This window comes from Papio anubis, chromosome 9 (genome assembly GCF_008728515.1).
Source record: "Papio anubis isolate 15944 chromosome 9, Panubis1.0, whole genome shotgun sequence".
NCBI classification, from domain to species: Eukaryota; Metazoa; Chordata; class Mammalia; order Primates; family Cercopithecidae; genus Papio; species Papio anubis.
The window spans coordinates 126,971,779-126,988,915 of NC_044984.1; the positions used below are offsets into that span (position 1 = coordinate 126,971,779).

At 54.3% G+C, this 17,137-nt stretch overlaps 2 protein-coding genes across 2 annotated transcripts in view; one reads left to right on the plus strand and one right to left on the minus strand.

Moving 5' to 3' along the window:
* Positions 1–4,402: 4,402 nt before the first annotated feature.
* On the plus strand, positions 4,403–7,742 carry P2RX2 (purinergic receptor P2X 2). Its single transcript, XM_031650187.1, has 11 exons — positions 4,403–4,467; positions 4,867–5,002; positions 5,107–5,178; positions 5,272–5,347; positions 5,428–5,524; positions 5,695–5,775; positions 5,870–6,008; positions 6,363–6,493; positions 6,625–6,715; positions 6,842–6,907; positions 6,986–7,742. Exons 1-11 carry the CDS (start codon positions 4,403–4,405, stop codon positions 7,334–7,336), a joined length of 1,305 nt encoding a protein of 434 aa, XP_031506047.1. The 3' UTR covers positions 7,337–7,742.
* Positions 7,743–9,098: 1,356 nt separating this feature from the next.
* POLE (DNA polymerase epsilon, catalytic subunit) overlaps positions 9,099–17,137 on the minus strand; it is a 64,002-nt gene continuing 55,963 nt past the window's right edge. The window contains 4 exon segments of the mRNA XM_031650942.1: positions 9,099–10,147; positions 10,242–10,331; positions 10,975–11,100; positions 11,447–11,647. Coding sequence (XP_031506802.1) covers positions 10,034–10,147; positions 10,242–10,331; positions 10,975–11,100; positions 11,447–11,647 — 531 coding nt within the window. The 3' untranslated portion in view covers positions 9,099–10,033.

Sequence of the window (17,137 nt, forward strand, 5' to 3'; positions counted from 1 at the left end):
AGGTCTGCAAGCTGCAGACAACAAGGTCGGGTTGGCCGCCAAGCCCAAGATGTTCCCCAATTTATGAATTAGTTTAGAATTCCACACAACCAGCACCTCACTACCACCAAGAGTGAGGCCCCAAGAATTCCAGTGGAGACTTTCTTCAGTGAAAACTAACTTATCTTCATTGATTTCAAGGCTGGTGCTAATTTCGGTTGTTGACTGCTTTGGCCTCTGTTATGGGAGGTATCCTGGGTGGAAACTGTCAGGGGAAGCTACTTGGAAGGCAGGAGTGAGCGAGACCAAATTGCAAGATTCAAACCAGTGAGGAGGCTCAACACGGGAAGCAAAGTCTCCAGACCCAGCAGAGGCTTTCGGGGCTGGAAAAGGGCGCCACCTGGTGGCATCTGAGCAGAAGTCAGTGAAAACCCGCACGTCCATCCCGCTCCCAGCAGGTGCAGTGGGAAAGCTACGTAGGAAGTCCCTTTACAGTGTGCTGTGAGGGTGTGTAACCACATTTAATGGAAAGGGACCTCACTGGACTCAATCCAGTGACATCACACACGCCATGTCTCACACCCACAGAGAGAACCCCCAGGTCTTGAGTATGGGATGCCTGGCCTCATCTACCTTCTGAAGGCGTCGCTCAGGCACACTTTCATATGAGTAGTGTTTGGGTTAATTGGAAAGGTCAGGACACTGTTTCAGCGGGTATAGGAAAGTGACAGCAGTGGTGTCTGGAACACAAAGGAGAGTGCATGTGTCCACTCTCTCCTGGGACACGGGGACACTCTCCATTCTCCCCTGGGACACGGGGATGCTCTCCATTCTCCCCTGGGACACAGGGATGGGGATGCTCTCCACTCTCCCCTGGGACACGCGGGGACACTCTCTACTCTTTCCTGGGAGTTCCAGGGTGACTGTCATTGTGAAGAATGAAAGGGATTGACATAGTTTCCTGGTTTTTGGCATTAACCCACAAACCCAACAAGCACTCTGGGTTTTTCCTAGAGCATAAGCCTTAGCTAAAGTCATCCACATATTACGGTCCTGTGGATTTTCCTGTAACGAAAAGGAAAAGAGTCAAACAGCAGGAAATAAGGGGCTGGGGGGAGGCTAAGGCTTTCATGATGGTGGAGAAGTGTCGACTCATGATCTTGGAAAAGCTGTCCACATTTAGGATGCCGTCTGCTTCTGGGGAAAACTTCCCTGGTTAGCTTTACCTTAAGGTCTCCAAAAGGTGTACGGTTCTGAGAATTTGGAGGGGTCTTTTTGAGTTTGGGGTTAACCTATTTTTCTAAAAAATGCACAAGTTCTGGGTCCATAGTTCCTACACACAAAATTCGCAAGAGTCCCAGAAGGTGGCACGCAGACTCCTTGGACTCAGACAAACCCGAACCGAAAGGGACCTACTTGAGGCCTCTAACAATGGAGTTAAGTTTTGGATCCAATTCAATCCTGGACCCATTCCAGTCTAAGAATTGCTCAAGGCCGGGCACGGTGGCTCATGCCTGTAATCCCAGCACTTTGGGAGGCCGAGGTGGGCGGATTGCCTGAGCTCAGGAGTTTGAGACCAGCCTGGGCAACACAGTGAAACCCTGTCTCTACTAAAACACACAAAAAATTAGCTGGGCACAGTGGTATGTGCCTGTAATCCCAGCTACTTAGGAGGCTGAGACAGGAGAATTGCTTGAACCTGGGAGGCAGAGGTTGCAGTGAGCTGACATCTCGCCACTGTACTCCAGCCTGGGCAACAGAGCAAGACTCCATCTCAAAAAAAAAAAAAAAAGAAAAAAAAGAAAAGAAAAGAAAAGAAAAGAAAGAATTGCTCAAAGCAGAGGGCTTAAAACACATGTTCATAGAGCACAAATCCAGCAGAGAGAACTCACCTGATTCTAGATGCTTTGAGAGATCAGCAGGCACACAGGCCCTTCAGTGCTCCTAGCGGGTGGCTGGAGGTCTACTTCAGATCCCACTTCTGACACCAAACTGTTAAAAACTTTGGACAAATTAAATTTAAGAGTTTTTTTGTGTGTGTGTGTGTGTGACAGAGTCTCGCTCTGTTGTGCAGGCTGGAGTGCAGTGGCGCAATCTCGGTTCACTACAACCTCCACCACCCAGATTCCAGTGATTCTCCTGCCTCAGCCTCCCGAGTAGCTGGGATTACAGGTGCCACAACACCAGGCTAACTTTTGTGTTTTTAATGGAGACGAGGTTTTGCCATGTTGGCCAGGCTGGTCTTGAACTCCTGATCACAAGTGATCCACCCACCTTGGCCTCCCAAAGTGCTGGGATTACAGGCACAAGCCACTGCATCCAGCCAACAGAGTTTAACTGAGCAAAACACAACTCCACAATTCATGAGTTGGGCAGCACTCAGAACCAGTGAGGGAGGTTTGAAAGCTCCACTCTGTAATGTGGGCAGGGAGTTTTTATAGACAGAACACAGAAGTGAGATACAAAAAAAAAAAAAAATCACAATTAGTTTGATTTTGTTACAGCTTGAGGTGCTTGCCTTATATGGACATGAGCAGATCAGTTGGCAGCCTGTGATTGGCTGAGACCTAGCTATTTGTTCCAAAATATACTCCTAAGTTAGGCTTTCAGTTTGTTTCTGTGGTACATTAGGTTGCAGTTTGTTGTTACCTAGAAACTCAAGGCGCAGAGGCAGCCTGTTAATTGAGTTAATTTAACAGTTCAAATAAATACTTACATTACCCAGTGTTTTTTTTTTTGTTTTTTTTGTTTTTTTTGAGGGAGTCTGGCTCTGTCAGCCTAGGTTGGAGTGTGCAATGGATCTCAGCTCACTGCAAGGCCTGGCCTCCCGGTTCCTTAGCCATTCTCCTGCCTCTAGCCTCCCGAGAAGGCTGACTATGTGGCGCCCCGCCCACATCACCTTCCGGCTAGTTTTGTATTTTTTTTTTTTTAGTAGAGACGGGTTTCACCGTGTTAGCCAGGGTGGTCTCTGACATCTCCTGACCTCGGATCCGGCTCTGCCCGGCCTCCCAAAGTGCTTGGATTACAGGCTCTTGAGTTTTCACCGCTACCGCCCATACACTCCAGTGGTTTATAACAGCGCCATTCACAGGGTGAGTTTGAAGCAATCTAAATGCCTTCTTTGTACAGCCTATAGACATTTCTCTTGGCCGTAAGGAAGAGTGAGGCTCTCACACATGCTGCAATGTGGATGAACCTTGAAAACATGCTCAGTGAATGAAGCCAGACAGAAAAGGCCTTAACTCAGAAACAAATATTGCATTTCCTTGATACGGAATATCCAGAACAGGCAAATCCATTCATTGAGGCAGAGAAGAGACTGGTGGTTGCCAGGGCATGGGAGGAGTGTGGAACGGGTCGTGACTGCTTAATGGATGGGAGTTTTATTTTGGGGTGGGGAAAGTGTTTGGGGATGAACTAGAGGTGGTGGTGGTTGCACAGTACTGTGAATGTCACTGAATTGTTTACTTTAAAATAGTTAATCACATGCTACGCTGATTTTATCACAATAAACCATTTTAAAGCGCTCTTTGTGAAAACTGTATGCTTTGGACGGCTTCAAAATAAATGGGTGGGGTAGAGGTTCGAAAAGTAAAAAAAAAAAAAAAAAAAAAAAAAAAAAAAAAAAATCCCAGCACTTTTGGGAGGCCGACGGCTGGATCACGAGGTCAGAGATCGGTGACCATCCTGGCTAACACACGGCAGAAACCCTGTCCCCTACTAAAAATACAAAAACTTAGCCGCCAGGTGGCGGCTCTGTAGTCCCAGCTACTCGGGAGGGGCTGAGGCAGGAGAATGGCGGGACCCGGGAGGGGCGGAGCTTGCAGTGAGCTGAGATCCGCCACTGCACTCCAGCCTGGCGATAGGAGCGCAGACTCCGTCTCAAAAAAAAAGTAAGAAAGAAAACCTGGCTTGCAAAGACAGCGGATCGCTGTGACCCTCCCTCCAGCCCAGGGCTGGGCTTTGCGGGGCCCGCGGGCAAAGGCGGGAGTGCAGGTTCCGCTCCAGGCCCCGGCAGCCGCGGCAGGAACCGGGCGGACGGGTCAGGGCGCTGGGCGGTGGCCGGGCGGAACTTCCCTCGTCCTTCTCCTGGAGCTCGAAGAAGTTCCCACCCTGGGAATCCTGACCCTCCAGCTTCCGAGATCGCTGGTTCCTCACCGGGCCCCCTGGCACTCCGCGCCCCGGGAGCTGGGGCTGGGCTGCCGCGCTCCCGGCTCTGCCCCCGCGAGGCCCCGCTCCGAGCCCCACCTGGGACACCCGGGACACCTGCGGGGCGGGGCGGGGCCGGGGCGGGGCGGGCTCGAGGCCACACCCCGGAGGCGGAGCCGCGAGCCCCTGCCCACTTCTGGGCGCCCCCGCCCGGCAGAAGCGGGCCGACCCTCAGCCCGGCAGCGGCTTCCCGGAGGTGGGGGCCGCCCGCGCCATGGCCGCCGCCCAGCCCAAGCCCCCCGCGGGGGCGACCGCCCGGCGCCTGGCCCGGGGCTGCTGGTCCCTCTGGGGACTAATGAGGATTCTGGATCTGGGAGGAATTGGAGGTCTGGGCCTGAATGGAATGGAAGGAAACATCTGAAGGAATAATGGACTGGAATGGATCAAGGAATGGAATGGAGGATGGAATGGAATGGAATGGAAGGAATGGGACTGGAAGAATGGAATAATGGACCCAATGGGGCAGGGCTGGGCTGGGATTGGGGGCGCAAGCAGGCTGGGGCTGGGATTGGGGCGTGGGGCAGGGGGTGGGGCTGAGGCTGGGATTGGGGGTGCGGGGCGGGGGCAGGCCCCAACAGCCCCGCAGAGCGGACTTGGGTCGCGGGAAGGCCCGTGCCTGCGGGGCGAACTCAGCCTTCCCGGGGTCGCCTCCGGAGCCGGTGCCGCCCCTGCCCGCAGGTACGTATTCATCGTGCAGAAAAGCTACCAGGAGAGCGAGACGGGCCCGGAGAGCTCCACCATCACCAAGGTCAAGGGGATCACCACGTCCGAGCACAAAGTGTGGGACGTGGAGGAGTATGTGAAGCCCCCGGAGGTGCGGGCCGCCCCCTGCCCCCCGCCCCGCCGTGCACCCCACCCTAGTGGGCCGAGGGGGCAGCAGCTGCCGCCTGGCCGACCTCCCCCTCTTTCTGAGCCCAGGGGGGCAGCGTGTTCAGCATCATCACCAGGGTCGAGGCCACCCACTCCCAGACCCAGGGAACCTGCCCCGAGGTGAGGGGATCCCGCGGCGCTGGGGGACCCTGCCTCAGCTAGGCGGGCCAGCTGTCCCTTGCGGGGTCCCTGACTGGGCCGCCTCCACCCTAGAGCATAAAGGTCCACAATGCCACCTGCCTCTCCGACGCCGACTGTGTGACTGGGGAGCTGGACATGCTGGGAAACGGTCAGTGTGCACCAGCTGGGGCTGGGCGGGTGGGGCAGGGCTGCGTCCTCACTACTGCCTCAGTGACCTCTGCCCCACAGGCCTGCGGACCGGGCGCTGTGTGCCCTATTACCAGGGGCCCTCCAAGACCTGCGAGGTGTTCGGCTGGTGCCCGGTGGAAGATGGGGCCTCCGTCAGGTGCACCCGCGCCCTGGCCTGGGGCCCTGAGCCTCCACTCTGATCCTTTTTCTCTGACCAGAGGCCAAAGGGGCGGGGCAGGAGTGACAGGAGCTGGGGAGGGGTGGGGGCCAATGCCAGGAGGGGGCTTTGCGGGAGGAGGCACTAACAACCCGTCCGTGCCTCCTCAGCCAATTTCTGGGTACCATGGCCCCAAATTTCACCATCCTCATCAAGAACAGCATCCACTACCCCAAATTCCACTTCTCCAAGTAAGAGGGGGGTGTGGCGACGGCCCAGCATGGGGGCTACCTCCTGGGAATGGCATATTTGGGGTGCAGGCCTTGCCTCCTGTCTCCTCCTCAGGGGCAACATCGCGGACCGCACAGACGGGTACCTGAAGCGCTGCACGTTCCACGAGGCCTCCGACCTCTACTGCCCCATCTTCAAGCTGGGCTTTATTGTGGAAAAGGCTGGGGAGAGCTTCGCGGAGCTCGCATACAAGGCAGGGCAAGCGCAGGCGGGGTGGGGCCAGGGTGGGCTCCCACCTGCACAGGGAGGGCCTGGGGTACAGGGGACCAGTCCCTCCTCCCTCCTGACCAGCTGGCCCAGCTCAGGCAGAGGAAAGAAATGTGATCAGCACAACCTGTCCTGTGTGGCGCTTGCTGAATTATTGACACTGGCCACAGGGCTGGCTGCTGGCACCCCTTGTGCCTCAGACACTGGACACCCACCGGTACCCCTGAGCCGCCCCTGGGCCCCTCAGTGCACACCTCACACGCAGCCTGGGACTGACCCCGGCTCTTGAGGGGCCTCTTGTGTGCCCTCCTGACCCCCTTCCCTGGCTCCTTCTTGACAGGGTGGTGTCATCGGGGTAATTATCAACTGGGACTGTGACCTGGACCTGCCCGCGTCGGAGTGTAACCCCAAGTACTCCTTCCGGAGGCTTGACCCCAAGCACGTGCCTGCCTCGTCAGGCTACAACTTCAGGTACTGTACTTGGGACACTGCTGTCCACCCTGGCATAGCCACAGTGGGGTCCCGAGAGGCCCAGTGCCCATGGGGCAGCCCTGGAGCACAGGGGACAAGTGGGCACTGGCTTCCAGGCCTTCCCATTCCAGGTTTGCCAAGTACTACAAGATCAATGGTACCACCACCCGCACGCTCATCAAGGCCTACGGCATCCGCATTGACGTCATCGTGCATGGACAGGTGACTGCACCTGCTGGGGCCGTGGCCAGCCCTGCTAGCCTGTGTCATCTCAGCTCCTCAGGCCCCACCCCTCCCTCCAGCTCCATCAGGCATCAGACATCTGACCACAACCCTCGTTCTCCCCAGGCCGGGAAATTCAGCCTGATTCCCACCATTATTAATCTGGCCACAGCTCTAACTTCCGTCGGGGTGGTAAGAAACCGTCTCTGGGGTCTCAGCGGGTCCGGGGTGTCCACCGGGCCCTTACACACCGGTCTCTGCTGGCCCCAGGGCTCCTTCCTGTGCGACTGGATCTTGCTAACATTCATGAACAAAAACAAGGTCTACAGCCATAAGAAATTTGACAAGGTGTGTACGCCGAGCCGCCCCTCAGGTAGCTGGCCTGTGACCCTTGCCCGTGTTTTGGGCCAGGCCCCACCCCAACCCGGCCACTGCTCCGAGGACCAGCACCCCAGCCCTCCATCAGGCCAGGAGGGCCAACAAGGGGCAGAGTGTGGCCCAGCATTCCCACCCCTGCGGCCTTGCCCCATCTCTGCCCCATCTGAGCAGATCACTCCTGCCTCCGAGCCTGCCCCACAAGCCTCCACACCCACAGACCCCAAAGGTTTGGCCCAACTCTGAGCTCCTTCCCGTCACACTGGACTGCAGACCCGGCCTGGTGGGGCCAGAGACAGTCCCTGGCTAGGGACCCTGCACAGTAGACATGGGCACCTCAGTAGCAGGGCATCTCCACGAAAACTGGGCACCGTAGGGTCCCTGTGCAAGGGCTGGGGGCACGCTCTGGCCCCAGGCTTGTGCCCCACCCTGGCATACCAGCCCGACACCTCCTCCCCAGCTGGCCCCTACAGGGCTGCTCACTTCCCATCACCTCACAGTCACCTGGAACCCAAGCCAGCTAAGCTCTGAGGGGCTCTGCTCCTGGTCTTGGGCCCTGGGAACCCTCACCCCACTCCACCCCACCGGTGTAACCTCGAATCTGCCCAGACTCTTCCCTTACAAGTCACAACATACTCAGTCCAATAAACCTGTGAGCAGAACCTTCTGGCCTCATTCCTTGCGGAGAAGCATCGCGAGCCTATGAATATGGGAGGCCAGGCCCTGCTGGCCTGGAGCTGGGCTGCAGTGACCTTTATGAGTCATCTCCCCTCTAAGCAGCCTGGGAGTGTGCAGGGCACGTCTGCCCGCCCCATGACCCTCGGTCCCCACAGCCAGCCGGGCCACGGTCAGGTCTGCCCAGGCTGGGGGTGCACCGGGACCCAGGCCACTTCCTCAGTGCACTTACTTCTGACAGGGCCACCCCAGACTCCAAACCAAAGCTGGCTCATCTCAAAATGTGGGAGGACAGCATGACTCAGGAAGAGAGAAATGGGAGGGAGGCAGGGACAGCTGCACACAAGGAAAATGAAAGCTCAGACCACAGCAGCGCTCAGGCCAGTGTTCATTCCTACTCCATGGGTGGGGGCAGGAATGGCGATGGGAAGTCAGGCCAGGCCGGGGTGGACAGACACCAGCCTGGGAGCAGCACTAACTGGATCAGGGCTTGTGGGTAATCTGGTTACTGCATCCTTAGATGCTGCAGTGGCTAGACTGGTGCCCACCAGGTGGGGGGAGGAGCCCAGAACTGAGCATCATGAAGTCGCCTGTGCCAGTGGCGGATGGCATCCTGCCTCTGAAGGGAAACCCAGTCTCAGGAGAGCAACACGACTCCCAAAGGTCAAAGGGCAGAGAAGGGCGGGGAAGACGGCCCTGGTCGGACCTCAAAGCCTGAGTTTGGAGTCCTCACCCCAGCGCTGTGTTCAGGTGGCGAGAATACGTCTTCTCACGGGCCCCATTTCCCTTGACTGTGGCCTCCCAGCCTGGGGCACCGGCCTCAGGTCACCCCACAGCCTGCACATGCTGTGTGGCTCACAAATATCCAGCTCATTTTTGGAGAAACTGGCTCTTCTGGTTGAGCCGCTGCTTGGGAACCAGGGCCAGAGCTTCCCATTTCTGACCCCTCCACCACTGCTCAAATGCCGCCAGCCCCAGCTGCCTCAGAGTAAACCCAGGCTGGCCGGCACCCGTGGCTGCACCGGGCGACCCCTGGTCTTGCTAGGTGGTCTTCCTGAGGGACGGCTGGCTGTCCCGGCCCCCCTCACTCCCCTGAGGGTTCTCCAGATTTGCTTCCAGGAATGAAGCCCAGTCAGCCAGCCTCCCTCCTCCCCTGCTTGCCCTAATTTGATTTGATCTCCACTCTGGAGGCCTCAGCACTCCTCCATCTGAGCAGGCATCAGGTTTCTCCAGGCAGGCGGCCCAAGCAGCATCCAAGGGCCAAACACATACCCAGTGGTACCCAGTCCCCTCATCTGAGGCGCCCTGCACACACACACAGTGACAACCTAGAGAAACTTCAGTATGAAATGCAAATAAAAACAAAGTGTAGCAGCGATGGCCTCGGACAGTAGATGACAGGGACAAACTAAGGCTGGCTCTGGGCCAAAGATGTGAGCCTCCTGGGGAGCCTGTGGGGCCCCTCCCTCCTGTGAGGCTCTCGCCTGGGGTGTCTGAATTCCTGATTTACATTTCATACTTGTTTGGTGCCCTGTGAAATTGGCCTTTCTTCTTTCTGCTTCCAGCCGGTCCTGTGTGGAGGTGAAGGACAAGGGCTGTGGTGAGCCGGAAGTGAGGTGCACAGAAGTCTTGTTTTCCTGAGGCTGATGGGGGGTTCCCTCTAGACCTGGCTCCAAATGAGCAGGGCTCAACAAGTCAAAATCCAGATTCTCACAGGTTAGGGTCTGGATTCCCCGGGAAACCAGCCCACAAACTGCTCCTGTGAGGCTGTGGGCCCAGCCCATTTCTCCATGCAAACAGGTGAGACTCCAGCCCCACCAGGGCCTTGGGAACCCATCTCGTCTCAGAGCCCAATCTCAGGGAGCCAGAAGCCCCCAGGGGCTTTTCCTCCCTCTGGGAGGCAGGACAAAGAACTGGGGGCACCTACAGGACTCTCGCACCCCACCAGGTGTGGTGCAGGAAGCAACAGAGGCCTGGAAAAGCATTCACTGCATAAGAAACAGTGGCCAGGGCACCCGCAGCCTCGCTCATGGCCTGCTTCTGCAGGTGCTCTGGCGAGGCCAGGGCCACATCCTGCTCCCACTCCCTCCTGTGACGTCTGAGCTCCCTGAAAATGGTTTTCTTTGGTTTCCTCCCCGTTCCCTGGCGTGGGGTCACAAGTTTGGACAGTCAGGGTGGTCAGTGGTCTAGTCACTGAAAGCACGGGGATGTGGCCTTGGCATCAGGAGGCCTGGCACGGACACAGAGGCGCCCAGGGCCCGGGTCTGGCTAACGGCCCCGCTGTGGGTTCTTCTGCAGCAGCCACTCCAGGGTTTCCAGGAGGTACGACATGCCGTAGTGCTGGGCAATGTTCCGGAAGATTCCGATCTGTTCCATGAAGACCTGCAGGAATAAACAGGCACAGTGAGACCCCAGTCCACTCAGAGAGGAGGCCAAGGAGGCCAGGCTGAACCGAGGCAGATGAAGGAAAGCCCACCTGGGTGTGGATGGTGAGGGCGAAGTCCCCTGCGCAGCTGCAATACACAGGCATGCTGGTCTCCTTCACCCCTCGGCACTTCAGGCAGATCTGAAAGGGAGCAACCCCGATGGGCGCTGGCCCTCCCGCCCCGGCCAGACCTGCCTGCTGCTTCTTCACAGGCTCGCGAGACACATTTGTGGGCCCATCAGTAAGCCTTGAGCCTGTGCTGTGCGCAGCCAGCCCCTCGGTTATGAGTAAAATGCACGCCCACCCTGCCAGCGCCTTCCCTACGCCCACCCTCACTGTGGGTGTCCCATCCCAGATGCCCAGTCCTGAGGCCCCCTCCAGGCCCTGCTCACTCCCTCCATCCTGCAGGCCTGGACGCCGTGTGCCACCACACGGCAGCTTGGTGCGTCCCCCAGCCTCTGCTCAGATGCCCCTCAGCAAGGCCCTCCTGTGGCCGAGCTGCGCAACTCCCTCTTCCTCCTTTCCTTCTCTTCACACTTGGGAACGTCTGCCTCCTTCCACTAGAACAAAGCACCCACAAGGCCAGCTCTTGACCCAAGGCAGGTGCTCAACCAGTGTAGACAGAATAGTCCGTCGGGCTCAGGCATGGACTGGTCTGCAGGGCAGGCCCTTTGGAGGACACCAGGGCGTGCCTCAGGACCTGCACACACCCCGGCTCCCAGGAGTGCACAGAAACCCCTCTGCGGACTCCAGGGCACACGGGTGGGCGGCAGGCACTGCTCACCAGGTCCTGCAGAGTGAAGGCCATCAGCTTCTTCTGCAGCACTTCCACCAGCGTCATCTCGATGACAGAGGAGTCGTAGGGCGCCTGACAATTGGAGCAGAGCCACTGAGGCAGGACCGCCCCATCCTAGGCAGAGCAAGAGTGCAAGAGGTCACTGGCCCAGCCTCCAGACCACAGTGCCCTGCGCAGGATCTCAGGAGAGGAAGGGGCTGTAAGAAGCGCCTGCTGAGGGGCGAGTCTCCTGAGTGCAGCTGCGCGCGCTCCGGCCTCCCACCTGCGCTTGAGCCCTTCCTAGGACAACATTCCGAACGTGGTATGGGGAGGCCTGGGAAGGGGCCTGTTGCCAATCCGTGTGAGTCAGAGCGGCAGCAGGTGTGACCTACAGAGCTGGGGCTGCAGAAGCCCCCAAGACACTGCAGTGCCCTCAGACGTTCTGCTCTACAGTGAAAACCCCACTGGGGCTCAGCCGCACCTCTGAGAAGGAAGAGTCTTTACACAGGTCCAGGTCGCGGCAGAAGTTACAGCTGCGGCAGATGACCTCAGGAAGCACGTAGGACCGGCAGGGGTCTCGGAACTGGGCCTCCTCGGAGAACTCGCCGACATCCACCAGGCGAAGCAGGTCTCGGTTCAGCTTATTCACCTGGTTTGTGATGTTGGTGTCCAGGGACAGCACCTGCAGAGACCACAGCCCACATCGGGAAGGAGCTCCCGGGGCCTCCGTGCTGCTCTGTCTGGGCCAGAACCCTCTGGACCTTAGGCTACAGTTTCCTGGTGTCCTTTCCTCCCTGCCTTAGTCCCTGTAGAAGCCTCAGAGAGCCGACTTCTCTACACTGGCAGTTTTCCATCAGTGAGGACAGGCTTCTCCGGGGAATTTACTAAACATTTAAGGAAGAAATGCTGCTGATTCTACACGATATCTTTCAAAACACTGAAGAGGGAGCACCCAACCTACTCTGAGGCCAGCATCACCCTGATACTATAACCAAAGACCATACAAAGGAACTACAGACCAATAACTGAGCATAGACACAAAAATGCTCAACAAAATATTAGCAAATTGAACCCGAGATAGAAAAAAAGAATACATAATCCAGAAATAGACCCACACAGATAAGTTCATTAAGTTATGGAAAAAGGTACAAAGATGATTCAATAGAAAAATAATAGTCTTTTCAACAAATGGTTCTGGAATACAAGCATATCTTGGAGATACTGCAAGTTCGGTTTCGTACCACCTCAACAGACAAATATCACAATAAAGCAAATCACACAAATATTTTGGTTTTTTAGTGCATATAAAAGTTACGTGATTTTTGGCTCACGCTTGTTTTCTCAGTACATATAAATGTTACGTGATTTGTGGTGGCTCACGCCTGTAATCCCAGCACTTTGGGAGGCCAAGACAGGTGGATGACCTGAGGGTAGGAGTTCAAGACCATCCTGGCCAACACAGTGAAACCCCACTTCTACTAAAAGTACAAAAATTAGCTGGGCGTGGTGGCGGGCGCACCTGTAATCCCAGCTACCTGGGAGGCTGAGGCAGGGATTCGCTTGAACCCAGGAGGTGGAGGTTGCAGTGAGCTGAGATCGCACCACTGCACTCTAGTCTGAGTGACAGAGTGAGACTCCATCTCAAAAAAAAAAAAAAAACCTAGGTGGTATGTTTTTGTTTTGGGACAGGATTTTGCTCTGTCGCCCAGAATGGACTGCAGTGGCGCAATCATGGCTCACCGCAGCACTGACCTCTTGGGGCTCAATTGATCCTCCCACCTCAGCCTTCCCAGTAGCTGGGACGACAGGCATGCGCCACCATGCCCAGGTAATTTTTGTAATCGTTGTAAAGATGAGTTTCGCCATGTTGCTCAGGCTGCTCTTGAACTGCTGGGCTCAAATGTCCACTCGCCCTGACCTCCCAAAGTGCTGGGATTACAGGTGTGAGCCACTCTGCCCAGACAAAACTTAGGTTTACCTTATACTGTGGCCTATTAAGTGCATAACACCATTACGTCTAAAAAACAATGTATGTACCTTAATTTTAAAATATTTTATTGCTCAGAAATGCTAACAATCATCGGGGCCTTTGGCGAGTTGCAAGTGTTTTGCTGGTGGAGGGTCTTGCCTCAATGTAAATGGCTAACGGCTGCTGACTGATCAGGGTGACACTGCCGAGCTGGGGGGGCTGTGGCAATTTCTTAGGACAACAATGAAGTTTGCGGCATCAGCTGACTCTTCCTTCCAGGAAAGATTTATCTGCAGGATGTGGTGCTGTTTGATAGCATCTTACCCACAGTAGAACTTCTTTCAAAATTGGAGTCAGTCCTCTCAAACCCTGATGCTGCTTTGCAACTAAGTTTACGGAATATTCTCAATCCTTTATTGTCATTTCCACAGTGTTCACTTTCATCCCAAGAAACTATTTTTTTGGGCCAGGCACAGTGGCTCACGCCTGTAATCTCAGCAGTTTGGGAGGCCAAGGCGGGCGGATCACCTGAGGTCAGGAGTTTGAGACCAGCCTAACCAACATGGTGAAATCCTGTCTCTATTAAAAATACAAAAAATTAGCCGAGCGTGGTGGCCGGCGCCTGTAATCCCAGCTATGTGGGAGGCTGACGTAGGAAAATAGCTTGAACCCAGGAGGCGGAGGTTGCAGTGAGCCAAGACCACACCACTGCATTCCAGCCTGGGCAACAGAGCAAGGAGTCTCCATCTCAAAACAAAACAAACAAACAAACAAACAAACAAACTTTATTGCTCATCCATGAAGAGCAACTCTTTATCTGTTAAATTTTGTCCTGAGATTGCAGAAATTCAGTCACATCTTCAGGCTCCACTTCTAGTTCCCTTGCTGTTTCAACATCTGCTGTCATGTCTCCCACAAAAGTCTTGAATCCTTCAAAGTCAACCATGAGGGTCAGAATCAACTTCTTCCACACTCTCCTGTTGATATTATGACCCCTTCTCCCATGAATCACCAGTGTTCTTTTTTTTTTTTTTTTTTTTTTTGAGACGGAGTCTCGCTCTGTCACCCAGGCTGGACTGCAGTGGCCGGATCTCAGCTCACTGCAAGCTCCGCCTCCCGGGTTCACGCCATTCTCCGGCCTCAGCCTCCCGAGTAGCTGGGACTACAGGCGCCCGCCACCTCGCCCGGCTAGTTTTTTTTATGTATTTCTTAATAGAGACGGGGTTTCACCGTGTTAGCCAGGATGGTCTCGATCTCCTGACCTCGTGATCCGCCCGTCTCGGCCTCCCAAAGTGCTGGGATTACAGGCTTGAGCCACCGCGCCCGGCCATCACCAGTGTTCTTAATGGCATCCGGAATGGCGAATCCTTTCCAGGTTTTCCATTTACTTTGCCCAGTTCCATCAGGGGAATCACTAGCTATAGCCTCATAAAATGTATTTTTTAGTAATAAACCTTGAAAGTCGAAATTGCTCCTTGATCCATGAGCTGCAGAAGGGATGCTGTGTCCGCAGGCATGAAAGCAACATTAATCTCCTTGTAAGTCTCCATGAGAGCTCTTGGGTGACCAGGTCAACTGTCAATAAGCAGTACTGTTTTGGAAAGAATCCTCTTCTGAGCTGCAGGTAGTGGCCTTAAAAGACTGAATGAGGACTGGCTTCGACTTAAAAGTCACCAGCTGCATCTGCCACTAACAAGAATCAGCCTGTCCTCTGAAGCCAGGCTCTGAGGCCTCCTCTCTAGTTATGAAAGTCCTAGATGGCATCTTCTTCCAATAGAAGGCTGTTTTGTCTACACTGAAAATATGCTGTTAGTGTAGCCACCTTCGCCAATGATCCCAGACGAATCTCCTGGAGAACTTGCTGCAGTCTCTCCACCCACATGCACCTACTGCCTCATTTGCCCTTTTATGTTACCGGGACGGCTTCTTTCCCTCAACCCCATGAACCAACCTCTGTCAGCTTCAAGCTTTCCTTCTACAGCCTCCTTACCTCTCAGCCTTCATGGAACTGAACAGAGTGAGAGCCTTGCTCTGAATTAGGCTCTGGCTTGAGGGGATGTTGTATCTGGTTTGATCTATCCAGACTAAACTTTCTCCATATCAGCAACAGGCTGTTTCACTTCTTTATCATTCATGTGTTCACTGGAGGAGCACTTGTAATTTCCTTCAAGAACCTTTCCTCTGCAGTTGAGTTGGCTAACTGGTGTGAGTGGCCTAGCTTTCAGCCTATCTCAACTTCTGACACGCCTTCCTCACTAAGTTTAGCCATTTCTAGCTTTTTATGTAAAGTGAGAGACGTGGGACTCTTCCTTTCACTTGAACACTTAGAGGCCATTGTAGGGTTATTAACTTACCTAATTTCAATAGTGTTGTGTCACTGGGATTGGGGAGGTCCAAGGAGAAAGGGAGAGATGGCGGAATGGCCAGTGAGTGGAGCAGTCAGGACACAGACAACATTGATTAAGTTCACTGTCTTCTATGCACACGGTTCACGGCGCCCCAAAACTATTGCCATAGAAGCATCAAAGGCTATCATGGCTGATGTAACAATAGTGGAAAAGTCTGACACAGACACAGTGGGCACATGCTGTTGGAAAGATGAGACTTGCTCAACACAAGATTCCCACAAACCTTCCATTTGTAAAATACACGTAACTGCTTTGAAGCACAAGACAGGATACGCCTGCAATCAGATATCCCATGCAGAAAAATAGACTTGGATCTACTGCATGCACACTGTATAAAAATTAACTCAAATGGATCAGACAAATGTAAAACCTTAAACTTCACCAAAGAGGACAGACACAGGGACAGCAAGGAAGCCCATTAAAAAATGCCCCACAGCTGGGCACGGTGGCTCACGCCTGTAATCCCAGTACTTTGGGAGGCCGAAGCAGGTGGATCACTTGAGGTCAGGAGTTCGAGACTAGCTTGGCCAACGTGGTGAAACCCCATCTCAACTAAAAATACAAAAAATTGGCGGGCTGTAGTGGCAGGCGCCTATAGTCCCAGCTAACCTGGAGGCGGAGGTTGCAGTGAGCTGAGATCGTGCCATTGCACCCCAGCCTGGGCAATGAGAGTGAATCTGCATCTAAAAAAAGAAGCCCCACATTATTAGATGCCAGGGAAATGCAAATCAGAAACACAATGTGATACCACTACACACCTACTGGAATCACTGCAATTTAAAAATGCAATAATACCAAGTCCTGGTGAGGATGTGGACTGCAACTCTTGCCACACACTGCTGATAAGACCCTGAGACGGTCAGAAAAGAGTTTGGCAGTTTCTTATCAAGTTAAACAAACACTTAAAAAATGACCCAGCAATGCCCCTCCTGGGTTTTTAACCTCAGAGAACTGAAATTTACGTTCACACAAAAACCTCCACCTACAGAATGTTTACAGCAGCTTTGTTATTCATCACCCCAAAGTGGAAGCAACGCAAATGTCCTTCCACCAGTGAATGAAAAGCAAGCTGTGGTTCCCCACACAACGGACACGACTCGCAACAGAAAGGAAGGGGTTCTGATACACACGAGAGCGTGGATGAACCAACTGCAAGTGTGTTTTGCTAAGAAGCCAGATCCAAAATGCTGCACAGTATGTCTCTACTTATGTGACGCTCTGGAAGAGAAAACAAACACAGGGATGGAGGACACACTAGTGGCTAAAGAGGTGTCAGGTGAGGAGGGCAGCGTGGGAAATGTTGTCGGGTGGTGACTATCCTGTATCCTGCTGATGGTGGCGCAATTCCATTCATCTAGGAAAAATCACACAACTGCACGCCACAGAGTACATTTTACTGTATGTAAATTATACCTCAATAAAAATGAATTTAAAGCATGTAAAAGTCAACAAAGGAATTAAAATGGTGAGCTAAAAACACTTCTTCACCACAACTAGACCTTGAGGCCGTCACGTGATCTCCAGCGTAACCTTACCCGTGTGTGAGATGCAGTTTGCTGGGAAGGCTGAGTGAGAAAATGGGCAGTGAAGCGCTCTGCTCTTTAAGGGCTGACACCCGTGGTCGTTATCTGGTAATATTATCCCTCTTGGACTCAGCCTGCCTTTCCCAGAAAGGCCTCAGCATCCGAGCAAGCTCTCATCTCATCAGCTCTGGGTCCTGATCCAGCCTACTGGTCTCCGGTGACCCATCCTCCCAGCCGGTGGTACTGGGTGCTCGGCTGTGCCTTCACCAACA